Below are 26,533 nucleotides of genomic sequence, written 5' to 3' on the forward strand. Positions count from 1 at the left end.
AAAGATTCCAAACTATCTTCTTCAGAGCTGTGGAAGCAAAAACTCAAAACTGTTTCATCTCTGTTTTAGATGTTCATTTGCAAGTTCATAGACGTGCCAGTCACAGCAGGAATAGGATGATGCTACAGATGAATGAGTGGCTCAGGAAGTGATGTTTGAACCTTTTCCTTATTCAGATAATAGTCCGCGCTATTGTTCCTTTTATCAAAATGCATTATCATATATTTCCCAACACTGTATTCCATTTGCCACTTTTTTTGCCCAATCTTCCAATCTGTCAAAGTCCTGCTGCAATCACATTTCTTCTTCAGCACCACCTACCTCTCCAACTATCTTCGTATCATCTGCAGACTTTGTCACAAAGCCATCAATTCCATTAACTAAATCACTGACAAACAATGTGAAAAGTAACGGTCCCAATACCAACAACCCCCACCCCCAGGAACACCACTCATCACCGGCAGCCAACCAGAAAAGGCCCCCTCCTTCCCATTCACTGTCTCCTGCCTGCCAGCCATTCTGCTATCCATTGCTGAATCTTTCCTGTAATCCTGTAGGATTTTATCATGTTAAACAGCCTCATTTGTGGTTGCTTATTAAATGCCTTCTGAAAATACAAGCAAATGACATCCACTGCCTCTGCTTTGTCCACATTGCTTGTTACTTCCTTGAAGAACTCTAACAAAATTGTCAGGGAAGATTTAACAGAGACCATGCTGACTTTCACTTATTTTACCATTAGTCTCCAAATACCTTGGAACCTCATCCATAATAATAGACTCCAACACATTCCCACCCACTGAGGTTTGGCAAACTGGACTACAATATCCTTTCTTTTGCCTTCCTCCCTTCCTAAGGGGAACTGGCCAAAATTGACTGGAAAGGGACACTAGCACGAAGGACAATGGCTGGAGTTTCTGTGAAAAATGAGGGAAGTGCAAGGTGGATATATTCCAAATAAGAATAAATGGAGGACACTACCAAAGCTGACAAGTGAAGTCAGAGCCAAAGTAAAAGCAAAAGAGAGGGCATACAAGGAAGCCAAAGCTAGTGGGAAGATAGAGGATTGGGAAGCTCTTAAAAAATTTGCAGACGGAAACTAAGAAGGTCATTAGGAAGGAAAAGATGATTTATGAAAGGAAGCTGGCGACTAATATCAAAGAAGATACTAAAAGCTTTTTTAAGTATATAGAAGAGTAAAGGGTAGTCGAGGGGAGATATAAGACAAGAAGAAAATGACACTGGAGGTATTGTAATGAGAGACGCTGAGATAGCAGAGGAACTGAATGCATACTTTACATCGCTCTTCACAGTGGAAGACATCTGCGGTATACCGGACATTCAAGAGCGTCAGGGAAATAAAGTATGTGCAGTGAAAATTACAACGGAGAAGGTGCTCAGGAAGTTTATGGTCTGAGGGTGGATAGAATTCCTGCACCTGATGAAATTGATAGATTCTGGCATTGTACTGGATGACTCAAAAATTGCAAATGTTACTCCACTATTTAAGAAGGGTGGCAGGCAGCAGAATGGAAACTACAGACCTGTTACTCTGACATCAGTGGTTGGGAAGTTGTTGGAATCGATCATGAGGGATGAGATTACAGAGTCTGGAGGCACATGACAAGATAGACAAAAGCCAGCATGGTTTTCTGAAAGGAAAATCCTGCCTGACAAACCTGCTGCAATTTTTTGAGGAAATTACAAGCAGGGTAGACAAAGCAGATGCAGTGGACGTGGTGTACTTGCATTTTCGGAAAGCCTTTGACAAGGTGCCACACATGAGGCTGCTGAGCAAGATAATATCCCATGGAATTACAGGGAAGTTACTAGCATGGGTGGAGCATTGGCTGATCGGTAGAAAACAGAGAGTGGGAATAAAGGGATCCTATTCTGAGTGGCTGCTGGTTACCAGTGGAGTTCCACAGGGGTTGGTGTTGGGACCGCTGCTTTTTACAATGTATGTCAATGATTTGGATTATGGGATAATGGATTTGTGACTAAATTTGCCAATGATACAAGGACAGGTGGAGGAGCAGTTAGGGTTTAGGAAACAGAGAGCCTGCAGAGAGAGTTAGATAGCTTAGGGGAATGGGCAAAGAAGAGGCCAATGAAATACAATGTTGGAAAGTGTATGATCATGCACTTTGGTGGAAGAAATAAACAGGCAGTTATTGTTTAGATGGGGAGAGAATTCAAAATGCAGAGATACAAAGTAACTTGGGAGTTCTTGCGCAGGATACCCTAAAGGTTAAACTCCAGGTTTAGTTGGTGGTGAAGAAAACGAATGCAATGTTGGCATTCATTTCTATAGGTATGGAATATAAGAGCAGGGATGTGATGTTGAGGCTCCATAAAGCACTTGTGAGACCACACTTGGAGTATTGTTTGCAGTTTTGGGCTCCTTATTTTAGAAAGCATATACTGACATTGGAGGGAGTTCAGAGAAGATTCACGAGAATGATTCCAGGAATGAAAGGGTTACTGTATGAGAAACATCTGGCAGCTCTTGAGCTGTATTCCCGGGAGTTCGGGAGAATGAAGGGGGATCTCATAGAAACATCCCCAATGTTAAAAGGCCTGAACAGATTAGGTATGGCAAAGTTATTTCCCATGGTAGGGAAGTCTAGGACAAAGAGCAGGACTTCAGGTTTGAAGGATGTCCATTTAGAACAGAGATGCGGAGAAATTACTTTAGGCAGAGAGTGGTAAATCTGTGGAATTTTGTGCCATGAGCAACTGTGGAGGTCAAGTCACTGGGTGTACTTAAGGCAGAAATAGATAGGTTCTTTATTAGCCAGGGCATCAAAGGGTATGGTGAGAAGATGGGGAGTGGGGATGACTGGATGTATTGTATCAGCACATGATTGAATGGTAAAGCAGACTCAAGGGGCCAAATGGCCTACTTCTGCTCCTATTTCTTATGGTCTTAGAGAGTGGAGTGACATTGGTAATCTTCTGGTCCTCTGGGACCATGCCAGAATCAAGTGATTCTTGAAGGATCATGCCCAATGCATCTGTTATCTCTTCAGCAACCTCTCTCAGGGTTCTGGGATGTAGTCCATCTGTCACAGGTGACTTATCCACCTTAAGACCTTTCACTTTGCCACACACTTTTTCCTTTGTAATCGCAGTGACACTCACGGACCTCTGGCACACTGCTAGTGTCTTCCACAGTGAAGACAGATACAAAGTACCGATTAAGTTCATCTGCCGTTTCTTTGTCTCCCATTACTACTTCACTGGCATCACATTCCAGTGAACCAATATCAACTCTCACCCTCCTTTTACTCTTCATATAACTGAAAAAGCTTTTGGTATCCTGCTTTATATTATTGGCTAGTCTGCCCTCATATTTCAGCTTTTCCCTTCATATAGCTTTTTAGTTGCCTTTTGCTGGATTTTAAAAGATTCCCAATCACCCATCTCCCCACTCACTCCGCTTTGATTCGTGTCTGGCGGTTGAGGGTCAAAACTTGTTTCAAGAGCCTGATGGCTGAGAGGTAAAACCTGTTTCTGAATGTGGTGGTGTGCGTCCTAAGGCTGTCATGCCTTCATCCTGATAGTAGCAATGAGAAAGGAGTATAACCTGGGTAGTGGGAGCTCCTGATGACGGAAGCTGCTTTCCTGCAACAATGCTCCGTATAAATGTGCTCAATGGTGGGGAGGGCTTTACCCACGATGGACTGGGCCGTATCCACTTCTTGTTGGATTTTCTGTTACCACCAGCTCCATGAATTCTTGCTGTTTTCCTAGTGGGACAGAGCAGCCTCACACATGGAAATGCTTTGCTGACTTTTGTCATGAGGAACAGACATTGAAATCAATGAAACGGGCACTGCCGTGGAAACCATCAGACACAGCACCTCAGAGGAAGGTGTACTTTCAATAGCCTGTGGAATTACCCCCTCCCTCATACTCCATTAGAGCATTTTGACCCACCAGTGACCCATCTGCTCAGGGAGCATCAATCCCTGACATCTCAGTCTTTTCCATAAGATTCTGGTCTTGTTATTTCTGAGAAACATAGAAAACCTACAGCACAATACAGTTGTGTTGAACATGTTCCTACCTTAGAAATTACTAAGATTACCCACAGTCCTCTATTTTTCTAAGCTCCATGTACCTATCCAGAAGTCGCTTAAAAGACCTTATCGCATTTGCGTCCAGCACCGTTGCCAGCAGCCCATTCCACACACTCACCACTCTCTGAGTAAAAAACATACCCCTGACATCTCCTCTGTACCTACCCACCAGCACCCTAAACCTGTGTCCTCTTGTGGTAACTATTTCAGCCCTGGAAAAAAGCCTCTGACTATCCACATGATCAATGCCTCTCATCATCTTATACACCTCTATCAGGTCACCTCTCATCCTCCGTCGCTCCAAGGAGAACAGGCCGAGTTCACTCAACCTATTCTCATAAGGCATGCTCCCCAATCCAGGCAACATCTTTGTAAATCTCCTCTGCACCCCTTCTGTGGCTTCCACATCCTTCCTGTAGTGACGTGAAGAGAACTGAGCACGGTACTCCAAAATGGGGTCTGACCGGGGTCCTATATTGCTGCAACAATACCTCTCTGCTCCTAAATTCAATTCCACGATTGATGAATACCAACACACCATACGCCTCCTTAACCACAGAGTCAACCTGCGCAGCTGCTTTGAGCGTCCTATGGACTCGGACCCCAAGATCCATCTGATCCTCCACACTGCTAAGAGTCTTACCATTAATACTATATTCTGCCATCATATTTGACCTACCAAAATGAACCACTTCACACTTATCTGGGATGATCTCCATCTGCCACTTCTCAATCCAGTTTTGCAACCTATCAATGTCCCGCTGTAACTTCTGACAGCCCTCCACACTATCCACACTTACAAACTTTGTGTCATCAGCAAACTTACTAACCCATCCCTCCACTTCCTCATCCAGGACATTTATAAAAATTATGAAGAGTAAGGGTCCCAGAACAGATCCCTGAGGCACTGCATTGGTGACCAAACTCCATGTAAAATATGACCCACCTACAACCACTCTTTGCCTTCTATGGGCAAGCCAGTTCTGGATCCACAAAGCAATGTCCCCTTGGATCCCATGCCTCCTTACTTTCTCAATAAGCCTTGCATGGGGTACCTTATCAAATGCCTTGCTGAAATCCATATACACTACATCTACTGCTCGTCCTTCATCAATGTGTTTAGTCACATCCTCAAAAATTCAGTCAGACTCGTAAGGCACAACCTGCCTTGACAAAGCCATGCTGACTATTCCTAATCATATTATACCTCTCCAAATGTTCATAAATCCTGCCTCTCACAATCTTCTCCTTCAACTTACCAACCACTGAGGTAAGACTCATTGGTCTATAATTCCATCGGCTATCTCTACTTCCTTTCTTGAATAAAGGAAAAACATTTGCAAACCTCCAATCCTCTGGAACCTCTCCCATCCCCATTGATGATGCAAAGATATTCGCCAGAGGCTCATCAATCTCCTCCCTCGCCTCTCACAGTAGCCTGGGGTACATCTCATCCGGTCCCGGTGATGTATCCAACTTGATGCTTTCTAAAAGCTCCAGCACATCCTCTTTCTTAATATCTACATGCTCAGGTATTTCAGTCTGCTGCAAGTCATCACTACAATCACCAAGATCCTTTTTCATAGTGAATACTGAAGTCAAGTATTCATTAAATACCTCTGCTATTTCCTCCAGTTCCATACACACTTAACCACTGTCACACTTGATTGGTCCTATTCATTCACATCTTATCCTCTTGCTCTTCACATACTTGAAGAATTCCTTGGGGTTTTCCTTAATCCTGCTTGCCAAGGCCTTCTCATGGCCCCTTCTGTCTCTCCTAATTTCCTTCTTAAGCTCTTTCCTATTAGCCTTATAATCTTCTAGATCTCTAACATTACCTAGCTCTCTAAGTGTTTTGTAAGCTTTTCTTTTCTTCTTGACTAGATTTATTACAGCCTTTGTACACCACGGTTCCTGTACTCTACCATAACTTCTCTGTCTTATTGGAATGTGCCTATGCAGAACTCCACACAAATATCCCCTGAATATTTGCCACATTTCTTCCATACTTCTCCCTGAGAAAATCTGTTTCCAATTTAAGCCTCCAGTTTCCTGCCTAATAGCCTCATAACTCCCCTTACTCCATTTAAACACTTTACTAACTTGTCTGTTTCTATCTCTCTCCAATGCTATGGTAAAGGAGATAGAATTCTGATTACTATCTCCAAAATGCCCTCCCTCTGAGAGATCTGACACCTGACCAGGTTCATTTCCCAATACCAAATCAGGTACAGCCGCTCTTCTTGTAGGCTTATCTGCATATTGTGTCAAGAAACCTTCCTGAATACACCTAACAAACTCTACCCCATCTAAACCCCTTGCAAGGGAGATGCTAATTGATACTTTGGAAATTAAAATCTCCCATCATGACATCTCTGTTATTATTACACTTTTCCAGGATCTTTTTCCCTATCTGCTCCTCGACATTACTGTTACTATTGGGCAGCCTATAAAAACACCCAGTAAAGTTATTGACCCCTTCCTGTTCCTAACCTCCACCCACAGAGACTCCATAGACAATCCCTCCATGACGTCCACCTTTTCTGCAGCCATGACACTATCTCTGATCAACAGTGCCACGTCCCCACCTCTTTTGCCTCCCTCCCTGTCCTTTCTGAAACATCTTAAACCTGGCATTTGAAGTAACCATTCCTGTCCCTGAGCCATCCAAGTCTCTGTGATGGCCACCACATCGTATCTTCAAGAACTGGTCCACACTCTAAGCTCATCCGCTTTGCTCACAACACTCCTTGCATTAAAATAGGCACATTTCAATCCTTCGGTCTGAGCGCATCCCTTCTCTATCACCTGCCTATCCTCCCTCTCGCTTCTCTACAAGCTTTCTCTATTTGTGAGCCAACCGCCTCTTCCCCAGTCTCTTCAGTTCAGTTCCCACTCCTCAACAATTCTGGTTTAAACTCTCCCCAGTAGCTTTAACAAACCATCCCACCAGAATATTGGTCCCCCTGGGATTCAAGTGCAACCTGTCCTTTTTGTACAGGTCATAGCTGCCCCAAAAGAGGTCCCAATGATCTAGAAATCTGAATCCCTGCCCCCTGCTCCAATCCCTCCTCCACCTCATTCTATTCCTATTCTCACTGTCACGTGGTTCAAGCAGTAACTCTGAGATGACTACCTTTGCGGTCCTGCTTCTCAACTTCTTTCCTAACTCCCTGTAGTCTTTTTTCAAGACCTCTTCCCTTTTCCTACCTATGTCATTGGTACCAATATGTACCATGACCTCTGGCTGTTCTGCTTCTTACTGCAGGATATCTTGGACGCAATCTGAAACATCCCGGACCCTGGCACCGAGGAGGCAAACTACCATCACAGTTTCTTTCCAACCTGTCTGACCCCCTAACTATAGAATCCTATAGTTAGAGTCCTAGTTAGGGCCAAGTGGTTAAGGCATTCATCTAGTTATATGAAGGTCGCTAGTTCGAGCCTTGGCTGAGGCTTGCATGTGTGTCCTTGAGCAAGGCACTTAACCACACATTGCTCTGGGACGACACCGGTGCCAAGCTGTATGGGTCCTAATGCCCTTCTCTTGAACAACATTGATGGTGTGGAGAGGGGAGACTTGCAGCTTGTACAACTGTTGGTCTTCCATAAAAAAAACTTTGCCCAGACTTGCGCCCTGGAAACTTTCCAAGGTGCAAATCCATGGTCTATCGAGACTAACGGAGGTCTACACACACACTCTTCCTTCCCCTACCCTTCTGAGCCACAGAGCCAGACTCTGTGCCAGAGGCACAGCCACTGTCATTTCCCCCAGGTTGGCTGTCCCCCCCCCCAATAGTACTCAAACAGGAGTACTTATTGTCAAGGGGTACAGCCATAGGGGTACTCTCTAGTACCTGACTCTTCCCCTTTCCTCTCAAGACTGTGATCCACTTGTCTTTCAGAGAACATCCTCAGGTTTGTTGCCTTTTTATATCCTCCATCTTCCTCCCTGGTCTGTTTCCCAAAATTCTAGTCCTTATCTCAGTACCTGGAATTACCAAACAGAATGGAAAAGTTTATTACAATACATTGCTGACTTCCCAGTGCAGATAATGCCAATAAAAATTAGGTGGGGTGGAATTTGACAGCTCCAGGAGCTTTCTGTATCTTTCAAAATTAATGTTAATCTTGTCTTCCCTGTTTTTAAAACTCTTTAACAGTTTGTGACCAGAATACATCACAAAATCACTTTCCTTTCATAATCCTGCTCAGCCTCTTGGATTTTCTTCCACCTGTCTCTTAAATTTAAAAACATCTCCCTCAGAAAAAAATAGGTAGGTCAGCTTTTTTAAACTATGCTCCTAAATAGTGGAATTCAATACCTAAAACTATAAGGGGCTTAGACTCAGTTGACACTTTTAAATGAGAGATTAAAATCTATTTATTTAACCTTGTTTGAATTAATATCATTTTGTCTTTTATATACATTCATTTTTACTTTATTTTTCAAATTTGTACCTTTATCCCATTGCAAATAACTTTGAACTACATCATCTGTGTGAAAAGTGCTTGATAAATACATTTCATCTTCTTTAACTTATTATCACTGTTATTGAAGTTTCTTTCATCATCATGTCATGCCCCTTTCCCCATTTCCTACACAGATCTAATGCATTTTGTAATTCCCTCCCCTCTCATCCCTTCTCCTGCTACATTTTCCATTTCTCCTCCTTCTCCATCCATCCACACTATCACTGCACAACCATATCCTTTTGTTCTCCCCAACAGAAAACCCAAGCCTCAGGTTTGGCAAACAGTTCTTCTCTCATCCCACCAGTGCAGCAATGAATGTTGGATCAAATCCCGAACGGGCTCCTCCTTGGGATGACAGGTACATCACAGTGATGGGGGTTGAATGACGGCCGCATTCAATATCTGACACCTCAGTGTTTATTCTGTCAGGTGAGTCACCCAAATTAACCTCTACTGGAAAATACAACCGGAAAAAACTATGGTGAATTCTGTACCCAATCACATCCTGATTAAACACAGGGATGAAAGAAAAATGGATGTCTATGTGGGAGGGAAGGGTTAGATTTATCTGGGAATAGGTTAAAAGGTCAGCATAACATTGTGGGCCAAATGGGCAGAGCTGTGTTGTACTGTTCTATGTTCTATGAAACATAAAGCTACCTACCAAAGAGGCGTAGTTGTATTATTCTCAGCTCTTGTCCATCCACAATGAAGGTGTAATCTCCTTGGTCACCATGCTCTGATCCATTCACAGTCAGAGCACCATTAGAAGTATTAAAGTGCAGACGAAACTTGAACTGGTCACTCGGTTTCACTAAGCTGTGACCTGGGACATGATGCAAAATGCTCCTGCCGATGAAAGTCCAAACTATTTCACTCTTGCTGGGATCAACTTTGAGTTCAGGATCCAGTAAAACTGCTGAGTCAAGGAGACCAACCTCTTCTTTAACTGTATCTGTTAATAACAATAATTGCACTCATTTAAAATGTGCTGGCTGTGAAACACTTAAACACAGAACTTAGTGAAACTACAGCAAATGAGAACATACTACTGAATAGATATTGAGCCACTCTTTACTGGGGTTACAGGAACTTGTCTTTCAGACAAGAATGTTGTGGAAATTCTTTCTGGCCCAGCCTCCCACCTCAAACCCCTCATCAACTTTGGCTGATCCAACACTCTCACACTATACCTGTTCAAGCCAGACCCCAGTGCTTCTGATCTACACTGGCTCCAAAACTGGCAATTCACTGGCTTCAGATTTCTCTATTCTCCATCTCTCAGAAAGTTGAATTGCCTCACCCTCAGATTTCTCTGGGGTTCATTCATCCCCTTTTCAGAAACATCCCTCAGTTTCAACACCTTGGCAACACAGGGAACAGGCAGAACCTCAGCACGTAGTGGTACCTGGTGCCCATGTATTTAGGTTCCACACACAGCCTGATGCAGCCACACATGAAGTTGGTTATCAGGGTGAGGGACACATTGGGTACATTTTTGTGCCCGTTATACAAGGATTTGTGCGTTGTGATCTGCACCTCACTCACTCCATCTCGGACCCCCAGATGAACCTGAAAACAGCTCGGGTGATTCTCAAGCTGGAGGAGCGGGGCATGGGCAACACTTGCACCAAGTACAGCAGCCTGAGAGAACCTCACACTTGTTGACCAGGTTCTTCCCAGATATTGATAGGGAGCGCCCTCCCCACAGTCCCAATTTCAGTTTTATCTTCTCAGTCCAGTCCAGGTAACTATTCAAAGTTCAAAATACAAAGTAAATTTATTATCAAAGTACATATATGTAACCATATACAACAATATGATTTATTCTCCTGCAGGCATTCACAGTAACAACAAGAAACACAAATGAATCAAAGAATGATCATCCCTATCCAATGTGCAAAAGACAACAAACTGTGCAAATACTGTTACGTACCCCATAACTGGGTTAACGAGCCAGCAGGAATGGAATGATACATTGGAGTCTGGTGGTACTGTAACTAAAGGTATTTATTAGTAAACTAAGTAATACAGTATCAAAAATGCAAATATACAGATAAAGCAGGTTAGCAATGATATATATATATATATATATATATTTATACAGAAGTGTGGGAATAAGAATCAAAAACCAAGCTCTATCAAAGTCTAGGGGTAAATGAGTAGTCTTAAGATAATGCAGAGTTCAGTTCAGTTCAGTTTTAAGTCGAGGTAGTTGCTGTTGTGTCGTTGGAGAGAGAGAGAGAGAGAGAGAGAGAGAGAGAGAGAGAGAGAGAGAGAGAGAGAGAGAGAGAGAGAGAGAGAGAGAGAGAGAGAGAGAGCAAGATGTGAGCAGCTGCAGAGCGCAAACCTTCCGTTGTATTCTTGTCCCATTGTACTGATGTGGTCATTGGGTTATGACCCCTCCGTTCTGGGCTAGACTGTTCTTCCATGGTGGGCTCGTCACTCTGGCATGAGTGGACACACACACAAGCCCCCACCAGTCCTGCCGTCACACTGTGAGCCTTGAGACCGATCTCCTGATTCGGTCCTCCAAGCCCCCACCTTCCTGTGGATGCACAACACTCTTGCAGTGTCTCGTGGCGTGTCTGTGGGTGTCTCCCCAGACCCGTCTTTTATCCCCACTGACGGGGTATCATCCATCTATTAACTCTATGTCTATCAAACTGACCACTCCCTGCTGTCTCCGCAGGAATGTTAATGAGCAAAGAAGTCTCCTTGTAGAAAAAGTTAAATAATCAGTGAAGAAGCCATATTACTAAATCATCTCTCTCTCTCTCTCTCTTATCTGCATCAGATGCCTCTCCCTCTGTTCTCCATCTCTCTCTCATTAGCAGCATAGTTCACGGGGGGGGGGGGGGTGTCAACTCTGGACCCCAGCACCAGCTGGTTCTCTCATCACACATAACACCCCCACCCTTCAAAGAATTTTTACCAGGTGTAAAAATTAAAACATGCATGCACATTACTGAGTCTAATATGGTATACAGATAGTCATTAACTAACAGAGTAACACAGATATACTTTCAAATCTAACACTTAGATAAGCTATCAGCAATTACATTGTCAGTCCCCTTTACGTGTTGTATTTTAATATCAAATTCTTGTAACAACAGCCTCCAACTTAATAAACGTCTATTTTTATTCTTTATGTTAGTCAAAAATACTAATGGATTGTGATCGGTATAAACTATCAAGGGCTTCTGTGCCGGTCAAAATGCTGTAATGCCAGAATAAGTGACAACAACTCTTTTTCTACAGTGGAATAATCTCTCTGGTGCACATTGAACTTCCCAGAGAAATAAGCCACTGGGTGTTCAACTTCATCCTCAGTTCTCTGCAGTAGCACTGCCCCTACAGCTTCATCGCTAGCATCTGTTGCTAGGGAGAAGGGCTTTGAAAAGTCAGGTGCTTTTAACACAGGGTGGTAACACAGGATGGTTTTCAGCCTCTTAAAGGCTTCTTAGCAAGAATTGCTCCACACAAACTTTTCATTCTTTTGCAAGTACATTGTAAGAGGAAAGGCAATATCCGCAAAGTTCTTACAAAACTTCCGATAATACCCCACCATTCCCAGAAACCTTCTCAGTGCCCTCTTATCAGTTGGGACGGGGACTTCAGAAATAGCCTGTACTTTCACCTGCACATAGGCCAGCAGCCCCTGTCCTATCACATACCCAGGTACGTGACCGTGGCATGACCGAACTCACTTTTGGTGAGGTTCACTGTGAGATTTGTTGCAGACATTCATTTAAACAGTTCCTCCACAGCCTCAATGTGCTCATCCCACGTATCACTCCAAACCACTAAATTGTCAATGTAAGCCCCTGTGTTGTCTAACCCTTTAATCACGGAATCAATCATTCTCTGAAATGTCCCTGGAGCGTTTTTCATTCCAAAAGGCAAGACATTGTACTCATATAACTCTGATGGAGTGACAAATGCTGAAATTTCTCGAGCCCTGTTAGTCAAAGGAACACACCAGTATCTTTTTAGCAAATCAATCTTGGTGATGTATCTAGCCTTACCCACTTTATCAATGCAATCATCCATCCTTGGGATAGAGTAAGCATCAGTCTTTGTGATGACATTCACCTTCCTGTAATCTGTACAAAACCTTACACTACCATCAGGCTTCGGGACAACCACGCATGGAGAAGCCCACGCTGAGGAAGATTCCCGGATAATACCAGCAGCTAGCATATTTTCAAGTTCTTTTTCCACTAGCTTGCTCTTTTCCACATTCATCCGATAGGGGGTCTGCTTAATGGGCTGGGCTGAAGTAACAATAACATCATGTGTTGTTCCCTCGCATCTCCTCGGAACGCCTGGGCATAAATCTGCATGCCGGTTAATTAGCTTTTTCAGCTGCTCCTTCTGTCCAGGCTTCAGATGCCTGACCTTACCATCAAAGTTGGCCAAAATAACAGAGTTCTCTAATCTGGTGGGTACTATGTTCATCTTTTCAAGATGTTCGGGCCCCTCATTATCAATCCTTACAGCCTTATTTGTTTTCATGACAGCACCAACTGGCGCGGCTTTTGCTTCATGATAACCTTTCAGCACATTAACGTGTACTAACTGGTTCAGTTTCCTCCTATCAGGGGTTTCGATAACATAGTTCAGAGGGTCTATTTTCTTAATTACCTTGTTTGGACCTTGGAAGCTCACCTGAAGGGGGTTGTTCACTAATAGAAACAGAACCAAGACCTTATCGCCTACTTGAAATACCTGTTCATGGGCTCGTCTATCATACCATTGTTTCATTTTGACTTGGGAGTCTTGGAGATTTTTCTTTGCAAGGTCGCAAATCTTGTTGAGCCTTTCACGGAATTTCAAAACATTGTCAAACACATTGACATGCACTGCCGAGCTCGACCACTGCTCTTTAAGTAAGGTCAGAGGCCCTCTGGGCCAATGACCAAAAACCAGCTTGAATGGGCTGAACCCCAGAGATTCCTGAACCGTGTCCCTCACTGCAAATAACAGGAGTGGTAATGCATCATCCCAGTCTCGAGTATCTTCCGGACAGTAGGTTTTAATCATAGTCTTTAAGGTCGCATGGAATCTTTCCAACGCCCCTTGAGACTCCGGGTGGTATGCGGAGGCTAAAATTTGTTTAGCTCCCATCTCAGACATCATCTGTTGGAATGTGCGGGACATGAAGGTACTCCCCTGATCTGACTGAATCTCCCTAGGCAGCCCTACTGTGGTGAAAAATTTTACAAGTGCCTTTACCACCGCGGGAGCTTTGATGTTCCCCAGGGGCACAGCCTCCAGAAATCTAGTGGCAGCACACATAATGGTCATCACGTACTGCCGCCCACTCGCAGTTCTAGGCAGGGGATCCACAAAATCCACAATGACTCGGGAAAAGGGTTCCCCAAAAGCGGGTATCAGTCGAAGGGGTGCCTTAGGGATAACCTGATTTGGTTTTCCTACCACCTGACATGTGTGACACCTTCTACAATAATTGATAATATCTTTCCTCATGTTTGACCAGTAAAAGTCTCTCATAACTCTATCTACTGTTTTCCTCTCTCCAAAGTGTCCACCTAGGGGTATCGTATGGGCCAGGTTCAAAATTTTGTCCCGATAAACCTTCGGAACCACCACCTGGTGTAACACCACCCAGTCCTCATCTGCCAGCATGGAAGTCAGCCTTCACTTTCTCATTAATACTCCCTCCTTCATATAGTAGCCCACTGGTTCCTTCTTAATTCCCTCCTCTGAGAGAGCTATCTCTTTCAATGCCACAAGTTCCTCATCACATCTCTGTTCCTTTATGTTCCTTCCTCGCTAATGGCAAATCCACGTCCTCTCCCTTACTTTCCTTAGCTCCACTATCCTTGTTCTTCTCATCCTTTAACCTCTCCTGATACGAGGTCGGTAGAAACGTCTCAGCTAAGTCAATGCCAGACTCAGTTAAATTTGTGCCTGTCTCCGCCGCTTTTCTCGACATGCTGCGAGTTACTGCGCAGGCGGGGTAAACCTTAGAATTTATGGGCAGGTCCTCAGCACTTACAGGCTTGCTCGTCAGCATCACTGCTGAGTACACATCCCCACCTGCAAGATCATTACCGAGTAAGACATCCACGCCTTCCATGGGTAATTCAGACCACACCACTATTGTGACTGGTCCGGATACCAAGTCACAGTTCACATATATCTTGTGCAAAGGTACGGCTTCAGTCCCTTGTCCGATACCTTTTATCACATTTACCTCCCTGGTCTCGGTCTCAGCACCGAATTCTAACACCTTCCTTGAGATCAATGACTAACCTCCCTTAGTATCTCTCCAGATCCGCACTGGAACTGGGGTTTCTCCCTCCTTCATGGATACCAATCTGTCCAAAATAAATTTTTCGCACCCCTCTTGGGCTCTATCTAACCTCTCCCTCCTCATCGGGCTGTTGACCGGCTCAATGCAACCAGTCGGGGTTGCCGTCTTTCCTTTTCCTGATTCTTTCTTTGGCGCCAGGCACTTGGATGCTATGTGACCAACCTTCCCACAATTATAACACGCAAAACTGGGAAACTTCCTTCTAGCCTGCTTTTCCTCCTCCTTACACTTTCCAATAGTTCCCGGCTTATTCTCTGACTTAGCCGGTGGGCTTTCTTTACCATCCCTACTCCCTCTCTGGTAGTTCTTATTTGGGGAAAATTTTATCTTGTGTGTTAAGGCATACTCGACTGCTAACTTGGCATTCGCAGACAGAGTCTCTGCCTCCTTCTTGTCTAAGTAGGTCCTCATACCCTCAGGGACACAACTTTTAAACTGCTTGATCAGCATCAGCTATTGCAGTCTATCAAAATCTCCATTGACCCCTTTTGAGACACATAACGATCCCAATACATTTGCATCTCATGGGCAAACTCTAAATACGTGCAGTTCCATGGCCTCCTCAAATTCCGGAACTTCTGCCTGTACGCCTCTGGAACCAATTCATAACTCCTCAGTACTTTTTACTTCATCATAATCTTTAGCCTCATCCACAGACAATGCCAAATAGGCTTGCTGAGCCTTCCCCTTAAGTACACTCTGTAACAGAACAGCCTACTTCTCCTTACGCCAGTCCTGATGCATAGCAACTTTCTCAAAATGGAGGAAGTACCTATCGACATCCATTTCCTCGAATGGGGGTACCAACTTAACCTCCTGACCAACCCTGAACCCCTTGTTTGGGTCTACTGCCTGAACCCCTACCTGCAATGCCTTAAGTTTTTCCAGCTCAAACTACCTTCCTTCCCATTCCTTCTCGGCCTCCAGCTCCAGCCTTACTCAAAGCTCATGCTCCCTCTTCTTTTTCTCCTCCCTTTCCTCTTTCTGACTCTCTGCTTCCAACTGTTTCATTCGGTACTCATGTTCGCACTTTATTTTATCTGCCTGAAGCTGAACCTCAGCCTCAGTAAGTGGTTTACCCTCAACAAACAACTCTAATGCCTCCTCTTCGAATTTCCCCTCAGCTACGTAATGATGTGCTATTAACAGCTGAACCTGAACTTTCTTCATGCGAGTGGTCACATTAATCTCTAACTTCCGAGCAATTCCCAGCAGTGCATCCCTTTTAGCCTTGCACAGCCCCTCAAGGGTTGGATCCGCCACAAACTTATTAACCTCCATTTTTAATGTTGCCTCTTTGATTTCCCACACAACCAAAGCAGATAAGAGAATGCACCCCAAACAATTCACTGGCCCCAATTTTGGTATCAAATCCCGGACGAGCCCCCAATTTGTAATGTACCCCGTAACTGGGTTAACGAGCCAGCAGAAATGGAATGATACGGTGGAGTCTGGTGGTACTGTAGCTAAAGGTGTTTATTAGTAAACTAAGTAATACAGTATCAAAAATGCAAATATACAGATAAAGCAGGTTAGCAATGATACAGGACTTTGTGATATGGTGCAACTCAAACTACCTGCGTCTCAATATCACCAAGACCAAGGAGATGGTAGTGGACTTTAGGAGATCTAGGCCTCATATGGAGCCAGTGATCATTAATGGAGAATGTGTGGAGCAGGTTAAGACCTACAAGTATCTGGGAGTACAGTTAGACGAGAAGCTAGACTGGACTGCCAACACAGATGCCTTGTGCAGGAAGGCACAGAGTCGAATGTACTTCCTAAGAAGGTTGGCGTCATTCAATGTCTGTAGTGAGATGCTAAAGATGTTCTATAGGTCAGTTGTGGAGAGCACCCTCTTCTTTGTGGTGGCGTGTTGGGGAGGAAGCATTAAGAAGAGCGACGCCTCACATCTTAATAAGCTGGTAAGGAAGGCGGGCTCTGTCGTGGGCAAAGTACTGGAGAGTTTAACATCGGTAGCTGAGCGAAGGGCGCTGAGTAGGCTACGGTCAATTATGGAAAACTCTGAACATCCTCTACATAGCACCATCCAGAGACAGAGAAGCAGTTTCAGCGACAGGTTACTATCGATGCAATGCTCCTCAGACAGGATGAAGAGGTCAATACTCCCCAATGCCATTAGGCTTTACAATTCTACCGCCAGGACTTAAGAACTTTTTAAAGCTATTATTAATGCTTTTTGAGATGGTGATTTAGATGCATATCACTTTTTTTTTTACTGAGTTAAGTATTGTATGTAATTAGTTTTGCTACAACAAGTGTATGGGACATTGGAAAAAAGTTGAATTTCCCCATGGGGATGAATAAAGTATCTATCTATCTATCTACATATATATACTTATACAGAAGTGTGGGAATAAGAATCAAAAACCAAGCTCTATCAAAGTCTAGGGGTAAATGAGTAGTCTTAAGATAATGCAGAGTTCAGTTCAGTTCAGTTTTAAGTCGAGGTAGTTGCTGTTGTGACGTTGGGGGGGGGGAGAGAGAGAGAGAGAGAGAGAGAGAGAGAGAGAGAGAGCGAGAGAGAGAGAGATGTGAGCAGCTGCAAAGCGCAAACATTCCATTGTATTCTTGTCCCTTTGTACTGATGTGGTCATTCAGTTATGACCCCTCCGTTCTCGGCTAGACTGTTCTTCCATGGTGGGCTCGTCACTCTGGCGTGAGTGGACATACACACAAGCCCCCACCGATCCTGCCATCACACTGTGAGCCTTGAGACCGATCTCCTGATTCAGTCCTCCAAGCCCCCACTTTCCTGTGGGTGCACAACACTCTTGCAGTGTCTCGTGGTGTGTCTGTGGGTGTCTCTGCAGACCCGTCTTTTATCCCCACTGATGGGGTATCAGCCATCCATCAACTCTATGTCCATCAAACTGACCTCTCCCTGCTGTCTCCGCAGGAATGTTAATGAGCCAAGAAGTGTCCTTGTAGCAAAAGGTAAATAATCCATGAAGAAGCCATAATACTAAATCATGTGTCTCTCTCTCTCTCATCTGCATCAGATGCCTCTCCCTCTGTTCTCCATCTCTCTCTCTCATTAGCAGCATAGTTGACGGTGGGGGGGGGGGTCATCTCTGGACCCCAGCTCCATCTGGTTCTCTCATCACACATAACAATACAAAAAATAATAATAGTAATAAATATCAAGAACATGAGATGAACCGTCTTTGAAAGCAAGTCCATCAGTTGTGGGAACATTTCAATGATGGGGCAAGTGATGTTGAGTGAAGTTATCCCCTTTGCTTCAAGAGCCTGATGGTGGTTGAGGGGTAATAACTGTTCCTGAACCTGGTGGTGTGAGTCCTTAGGCTCCTGCAATTATTCCTGATGGCAGCAGTGAGAAGAGGGCACAACCTGGGTGGTGGGAGTCCCTGATGATGAATGCTACTTTGCTGCTACATTACTCTGTGTAGATGTGCTCAGTGGTTGGGAGTGCTGTCCTTGATGATGGACTGGACCATATCTAATACTTTTTGGAGGATTTACCATTCAAAGGCATTGGTGTTTCCATACCAGGCTGTGATACAACCAGTCAATACACCCTCCGCCACACATCTATAGAGGTTTGTCAGAGTTTTAGATGTCATGCTGAGTCTTAGCAAACTCCTGAGGAAGTAGAGGTTGATTTATCATACTTGACTCAGCCTCCAACTGTGGTGTTATCAACAAACTTGAATGTGGCATTGGAGCTGTGCTTAGCCATTCAGTGATCAGTGTAAAGTGAGTCTAAGCACACAGATTCTGTGGTGCTCCTGTGCTGATGGAGATTGTGGAAATCTTCCTACCAGGTACAGCATTGGTTTGGTCAGGTGAATCGGAACAAACTTGTTTCAATTGGTGATGGCCTCGGACAGGATCTTATATTTTACATTCAACAATAAAATGGTTCTCCAGTTTCTGATGTCAGCCCTTTGCCCCTTTTGCTTGTATGAGGGGAATTATGCCCTTCCTCATGGACTCTGACATGCTGCCGCCTGGAAGTATTGCATTGTACACTCCCAGCAGGTTAGGGCCCATCAGTCCCACGTAGCCGAGTACAACTCAGTCAGTGAACCATCACCATCCTTCTGAAGGGGTGCTGAAGGCATTGTGCAGCTTGTCTATTTTAACTGTTTCCATCAGGAATCTGGAGGTGCTGTCCAGCCTGTTGTCGGCACTACCAGCTGCATTGATGATGTCACCGACCAGAATGACCAGCTGTGACGTCACCGGCAGTGGTGGGAGCGGCTCGAGGATGGCCAGCCGCTCGCTCCGCACGGGTGAGGTGTCCGTGTTAATTAACCAGAGCAGAGTGTTTCAGTGCAGGAATGGCTAAAGTTTCTGGGAATAGGTCACAAAGCACAGGATGGATACTGTATGTCCTGCAGAAGGAGTTCTCAAATGGCAGGGGTAGGCAACCGTTGCTGACAAAGGAAGTTAAGGACTACATAAAAGCCAAGGAAAGGTAGCGAAAGTGATTGGGAAATTGGCTGATTGGGAATCTTTTAAACTCCAGCAAAAGGCAACTAAAATTACTATAAGAAAGGAAAAGATGAAATATGAGGGCAGACTAGCCAATAATATAAATCAGGATACCAAAAGTTTTTTCAGTTATATAGAGAGAAAAAGGGAGGTGAGAGTTGATATTAGACCACAGGAAAATGATGCTGGTAAGGTATTAATGGGGGAGAAAGAAATGGCAGATGAACATAATGGGTACTGTGGAAGATACTAGCAGTGTGCTAGAGGTCCATGAGTGTTAGGGAGAAGGAGTGACTGCCATTGCTATTATAAAGCACGAGGTGCTTGGTGAACATAAAGGTCTTAGGTGGATAAGTCACCTGGACCAGATGGACTACATCACAGAGTCCTGAGAGAGATTGCTGAGAAGATAACTGATGCATTAATAATGATCTTTCAAAATCACTTGATTCTGGCATGGTCCTGGAGAAATGGAAGATTGCAAATGTCACTCCATTCTTTCAGAAGGGAGGAAGGCAAAAGAAAGGAAATTATAAGCCAGTTAGCCAAATCTTAGTGGTTGGGAAAGTGTTGGAGTCTATTGTGAATGGTGAAGTTTCGAGGTACTTGGAGACTAATGATTAAATAAGTCAAAGTCAGCATGGTTTCTGTCAAGGGAAATCTTGCCTGACAAATTCAGTAAAGTGATTCAAGGAAGTAATCAGCAAGGTGGGCAAAGGAGAGGAAATGGATGTCATTTACTTGAACTTTCAAATGGCATTTGATAAGGTGCCACACATGAGGCTGCTTAACAAGATAAAATCCTATGGCCTCACAGAAAAGTTACTGGAATGGATAGAGGGATGGCTGACAGGTAGGAGGCAGTGAGTGGGAATAAAAGGGGCCCTTTCTGGTTGACTGCCGGTGACTAGTGGCATTCCTCAGGGGTCAGTATTGGGATTGCTACTTTTTATATTGTTTGTCAATGATTTGGATAATTGAATTGACAGTGTTGTGACAAAGTTTGTGGATGCTACAAAGATAGGTGGAAGGGTAGGTAGTGCTGAGGAAGAAATGCGATTACAGCAGGACTTAAGACAAATTGGAAGAATGGGTAAAAACTTGGTAGGTGGAATACAATGTTGGGAAATGTATGATAATGCATTTTGGTTAAAGGAACAATAGTGCAGACTATTATCTAAATGGGGAGAAGGTTCAAACATCTTAGGACATAGGAGACCTCATGCAAGACTCCCTGAAAGTTAATTTACAGGCTGAGTCTGTGGTAAAGAAGGCAAATGCAATGTTGGCATTTATTTCAAAGGGAATAGAATATGAAAGCAAGGAGATAATGTTGAGCCTTTATAAGACACTAGTCAGGCCACACTGGGATATTGTCAACAGGTTTGGTGAGACCGCACCTAGAATATTGTGTGCAGTTTTGGTCCCCTAATCTGAGGAAAGACATTCTTGCCATAGTGGGAGTACAGAGAAGGTTCACCAGATTGATTCCTTGTATGGCAGGACTTTCATATGAAGAAAGACTGGATCAACTAGACTTATACTCACTGGAATCTAGAAGATTGAGGGGGGATCTTATTGAAACGTATAAAATTCTAAAGGGATTGGACAGGCTAGATGCAGGAAGATTGTTTCTGATGTTGGGGGAGTCCAGAACGAGGGGTCACAGTGTAAGGATAATGGGGAAGCCTTTTAGGACCAAGATGAGGAAAAACTTCTTCACACAAAGAGTGGTGAATCTGTGGAATTCTCTGCCACAGGAAACAGTTGAGGCTGGTTCATTGGCTATATATAAGGGGAAGTTAGATATGGCCCTTGTGGCTAAGGGATCAGGGGTATGGAGAGAAAGCAGGTACAGGGTTCAGAGTTGGACGATCAGCCGTGATCATACTGAATGGCGGTGCAGGCTCGAAGGGCTGAATGGCCTACTCCTGCACCTATTTTCTATGTTTCTATGTTTGGGTTGTTATTGGAGAGAGTCCAGAGGAGGTTTTATGAGGATGATTCCAGGAATGAAGGGGATTACATATGAGGAGCGTTTGGCAGCTTTGGGTCTGTACTCAATGGAATTTAGAAGAATGCAGGGGGATCTCACTGGAACCTACCGAATGTTGAAAGGACTAGATAGAGTGGATGTGGAGAGAATGTTTTCTATGGTGGGGTTACCCAAAACTAGAGGACACAGCCTCAAAATTGAAGGTAACTGGGAGGTAAGGAGGAATTTTTTTAGCCAGAGAGTAGTAAATCTGTAGAATGCTCTGTCACAGACTGCAGTGAAGGCCAAGTCCATAGGTATATTTAAGGCGGAAGTTGATCGTTTCCTGATTGGTCAGGGTATCAAAGGATAAGGCAAGAAGGCAGGTGTATGGGGTTGAGTGGGATCCGGGATCAGCCATGATGGAATGGCAGAGCATACTCGATGGGCTGAATGTTTTCATTCTGCTCCTGTCTTATGGTCTTTTGTACTGATCCAAATTTCTCTCAAATGTTGAAATCATTCCCACATACACCACTTGTGCTACCAGTTTGTTCCACCGCCCTCTGAATGAAGAAGTTCCCCTTCATGTCCCCTCAAACTTCTAAATTCCAGGGAATGAAGTCCTAACCAACACCACCTTCCCCTATAACTCAAGTCCTCAACTCCTGGAAACATCCTTGAAATTTTCTCTGCACTCTTTCAATTTTATTTACTAGATCATAGAATGTAGGGCATAGAAGAGTACAGCACAGGACAGGCCATTCAGCCCACAATGTTGTGCCGACCCAGCTAAAAAGTGAATCAAAAAACCCCAAAAACTAATCCCTCAAAAACTAATCTATCCTACCTACACAATGTCCATAGCTCACCATCTTCCTTACATCCATGTGCCTATCTAAACATCTCTTTAAAGCCTCTAATGTATTTGCCTCTGCCACCATACCAGGAAATGCACTATAGGCATCCACCACTCTCTGAGTAAAAAACTTACCCCCCACATCCACTTTGAACCTACCCCCTCTCACCCTCAATGCATGCCCTCCCGTATTAGACATTTCTATCCTGGGAAAAAGATACTCCCTGTCTACTCTATCTATGCCTCTCATAATCTTATAAATCACTATCAGATCTCCCCTCAGCCTCCACCACTCCAAAGAAAACCAAAGTTTGTCCAGCCTCTCATGATTGTACATGACTGCCTCTAAACCAGGCAGCATTCTAGTAAAACTCTCTACACACTTTCCAAAGCCTCAACACCCTTCCTGTAGACCAGAACTGTATGCAATCCTCCAGATGTGGTCCAACCAGAGTTTTATAGGTTGCAACATAACCTCTTGACTTTTGAACTAAGTGCCTTGACTAATGAAAGCAAGCATTCCACAGCTCTTCTTAACCACCCCATTGACTGGACTTGCCCTTGCATTTGCCCTACTAAGGAGCAACACCTCACATTTATCTGGGTTAAACTCCATCTGTAATTTCTCTGCATATACAGTATATGCAATTTATCTATATTGTGCTGTATTCTTTCCAAGACTACACTATACACAAATCCTCCAATCTTGGTATCATCAGCAAGCTTGCCAACTTATCCATCTACATTTTCATCTTGGTCATTTATACATATATCACAAATAGCAGAAGTCCCATTACAGACCCCTACAGGACACCACTAATTACAGATCTCCAGCTTGAGTATCTCCCTTCAACCACTCCCTCTGCCTTCTCTACACAAACCAGTTCTGAAACCAAACAGCCAGTTTGCCGCAGTCCTCCCAAAGGGTCTCAGCCCGAAACATTGACTGCACACTTTTCCATAGATGCTACTTGGCCTGCTGAGTTCCTCCAGCATTTTGTGGGTGTTGCTTCAGTGTCATCCAGATCATTAATATAGATGACAAACAACTAATGGACCCAACACCAATCACTGTGACATAGTACAATGAAAGAACTTGGATCCTCTCTAATTTCCCTACTGTCACAAAGGTCCACAGCAGATGCTATTTCATTTCCTCTTCATTCAACCCTGGAACATGGACAGCAAAAGTCCATACATCAGGATGCTCTTTATCAACCATACCTCAGTATTTAATACTTTCATCCTCTCAAAACTAATCAATAAACTTCCAGACCTCGGCTTCAATACCTCCTTGCGCACCTGGATCCTTGATTTCCTCACTTGCAGACCCCAGTCAGTTCGGATTGGCAACAACGTTTTCTCCATGATATCAGTCAGCACCGGTGCTCCACAGGCTGTGTGCTTTGACCCCTGCTAAACTTACTTTACACTCTGGCTGTGAGGCCAATTACAACTCCAATGCCATATTTAACTTTGCTGACAACTCCACTGTCATTAGCAGGATCAAAGGTGGTGATGAATCAGGAATTCTGAAAGAGATTAAAAATCTGGCTGTCTGACCCAGTGGTCCCACAACAACAACCTCTCACTCAATGTCAGCAAGATCGAGGAGCTGATTATTGACCTCAGGAGGAGGAAACCGGAGATCCGTGAGCCAGTCCTCATGGGGGGGGGGGGTCAGTGGTGGATTGAATCAGCAGCTTTAAATTCTTCACAGTTATCATTTCCAAGGACCTGTCCTGGGCCCAGCACACAAGTGTAATTATGAAGAAAGCACAACAGCGCTTCCATTTCCTTAGAAGTTTGTGAAGATTTGGCATGACATCTAAAACTCCGACAAACTTACGTGTGGTGGAGAGTATATTGATTGGTTTCACCACAGCCTTGTATAGAAACACCGAAGCCCTTGAATGGAAAATCCTACAAAAAATGGATACAGCCCAATTCATCACTGGAAAAGTCCCATGACTGAACACATCTACACAGAGTGCTGAGCAGGAAAGCAGGCTCCCTCTTACCCCTTATCTGCTCCTCACCTGCCCATTACCTCCCTCTGGTGCTCTTCCTCATTCTCTTTCTCCCATGGTCCACTGTCCTCTCACATTCCTTCCTCTTCAGTCTTTTACCACTTCCACCTATCACCTCCCAGCTTCTCACTTGATCCCCCTTCCTGTTCACGTGGCTTCACCAATCACCTGCCAGCTTCTGCTCTTTCCCCTCGCCCCTCTTTCTTATTCTGGCTTCTTTCCCCTTCCTTTCCAGTCCTGATTAAGGATCTTGGCCTGAAATGTCAGCTGTCTAATCCTGCCATAGATGGCTGAGATGCTGAGTTCCTCCAGCATTTCCAGTGTATACTGAATAACAGGGCAAGCCTGAAGGGCTGAGTGGCCAATTCCAACTCCCTTTTCTTTTCATGTCCTCGTGAATGTTTTCAGCTTTTGCGGTTTCTTATCTTCATCCACACACTCAGCTCCCACCCATTCCTTCTCTGCAGACACACCCTCAATCTATACACACAAGAGATTCTGCAGAGGCTGGAAATCCAGAGCAACACACACGAAATGCTGGAGGAATGCCACAGCCGTGGAAAAGAATAAAGAGTCACCGTCTCAGGCTGAGACTCTTCTTCAGGGCTGGAAAGGAAGGGGAAACATACCAGAATTATAAGGGGGGGAGGGGAAGGAGGACTACCTAGAAGGTGACAGGTGAAACCAGGTGTGTGGGAAAGGTAAAATGCTGAAGAAGAAGGAAACTGATAGGAAAGGAGAGTGGACCATGGGAGAAAGGGGAGAAGCAGGCGACTATCCAGACAGAATATGAGGTTTATTCTCGACCCTGAATGGCCTCATTGTGGCAAAAGAGGAGGCCAAAGACCAACATGTCAGATTGGGAATGATGATCAGAATTAAAATGTTTGATCACTGGGAAATTTGGCTTTTGGCAGATGGAGTGGAGGGGCTCGAGCTCACTCTCAACCTACAGTTGGGTAACCACCACAAAACTGCTACCACAGCTCCCCCGACCTCACTGAAACATCAGAGTTCTCCAGCTCCAAGATCTGGACTTCAAACTGCTTGAAGCTGCTTCTGTAGATGAGTGAAGTGTGTACAGTTCCCCTTCTGGTACAAGAGGCACCTCTCACAGGCATGCTTTCCATTCACAACTTATACTTTAAGAGGCATCAAACAATGCTGTCAATTCCACAGTCCCAAAGGGGCTCCCCAATAAATCTAGTGACACCCACACCCCAAAGTAATAAACCCTGATGACGGGCAGAGAGGCCTCGTTTACTGCTCCATCATCCTGTGACTCTGATCTAAACAATATCACGGAGACCAACCCCCCTCTCTCTCTGACACAGCCGGAGTTCAGAAAGACCACGTCCTCCACAAGACGTTTCTGCTCCACCCAACATCGTCAAGGACTCCAGGAAAGCAGAGAACATTCCCGAAGTCACGTGACTTCTGACTTTCCATGTCTCTGTGAACCACCCCGCATCCCGGCCCCGGCCCCGGCCCCAGCCCCTCACCTTTCACGTGAGCCACAACAAGCATGAACTGGAGAACGAGTGACAACATGTCCAGGTGCCGAGCGGGAGCTGAAACTCCCAGACTATTGAGGGACGTTTCCCAAGTCTCAGGTTACTCCGACCGGCACCTCAAACTCGCCGAGATCCTCAGCCCGCCCGGACCGGGACACTGACTGGCGAGCACAGAGCGGACTGGACCCCGGAGAGAGGAACAAACAGTAACAGGAAATGGAGAACATCAGACTCGAGGTGTGGTTCACAAATGTAAAACTGAAAGTTACTGAATTCACTCCAATTGGGACAACATATGGTACATTTGAGATAAATAATATTTCGATGTTGCTCTGTCATTCCGTTAGATCATGCCTGATGTACCCGTGGCCCACAACCACTTGGTTGCCTTTAATATCGAGCAAATTCACAATTTTTAATGCAAGAAACAGCGAATTCCACATCTAACCCTCCGGTTCAGCCAGCTCGGTTAGTCTGGGGGGGGGGGCAGGGGTGGGGGAGACAGCCTCCGGCCTGGCCAAACTTGAGAAATGTTGTTTGGGTAGATGCTACGTAGTGTGTAATCTATCACTTTTATAGATAAGAGAAAGAGAAATCCTTAGATAGTAATAAATTAGTTAATAGACTATATAATTAAAACAATTACATCATGTGGGTAATACTTAGCCAATGAAAAATGAGAAAGGTGATACACTGTTAGCTTAGCTTGCTGTCAGTGAGTGTGCCATGAGTTTCTTCAAAAGTACAGGTCTTATAAAAAGTAATA

The 26,533-nt window shown here is 44.4% G+C and overlaps 1 protein-coding gene across 1 annotated transcript in view; it reads right to left on the reverse strand.

The window, feature by feature from the left end:
• LOC140721234 (HEPACAM family member 2-like) overlaps positions 1–25,966 on the reverse strand; it is a 32,688-nt gene extending 6,722 nt beyond the window's left edge. Inside the window, exons 1-2 of the mRNA XM_073036090.1 lie at positions 25,756–25,966; positions 9,229–9,519 (exon numbers count right to left, since the gene is read on the reverse strand). Of these exons, the coding sequence (XP_072892191.1) occupies positions 9,229–9,519; positions 25,756–25,804 (340 nt within the window). The 5' untranslated portion in view covers positions 25,805–25,966. The remainder of the gene's footprint in view (positions 1–9,228; positions 9,520–25,755) is intronic.
• Between the last annotated feature and the right edge of the window lie 567 nt (positions 25,967–26,533).

This window comes from Hemitrygon akajei, chromosome 2 (assembly GCF_048418815.1).
Source record: "Hemitrygon akajei chromosome 2, sHemAka1.3, whole genome shotgun sequence".
Lineage (NCBI taxonomy): Eukaryota > Metazoa > Chordata > Chondrichthyes > Myliobatiformes > Dasyatidae > Hemitrygon > Hemitrygon akajei.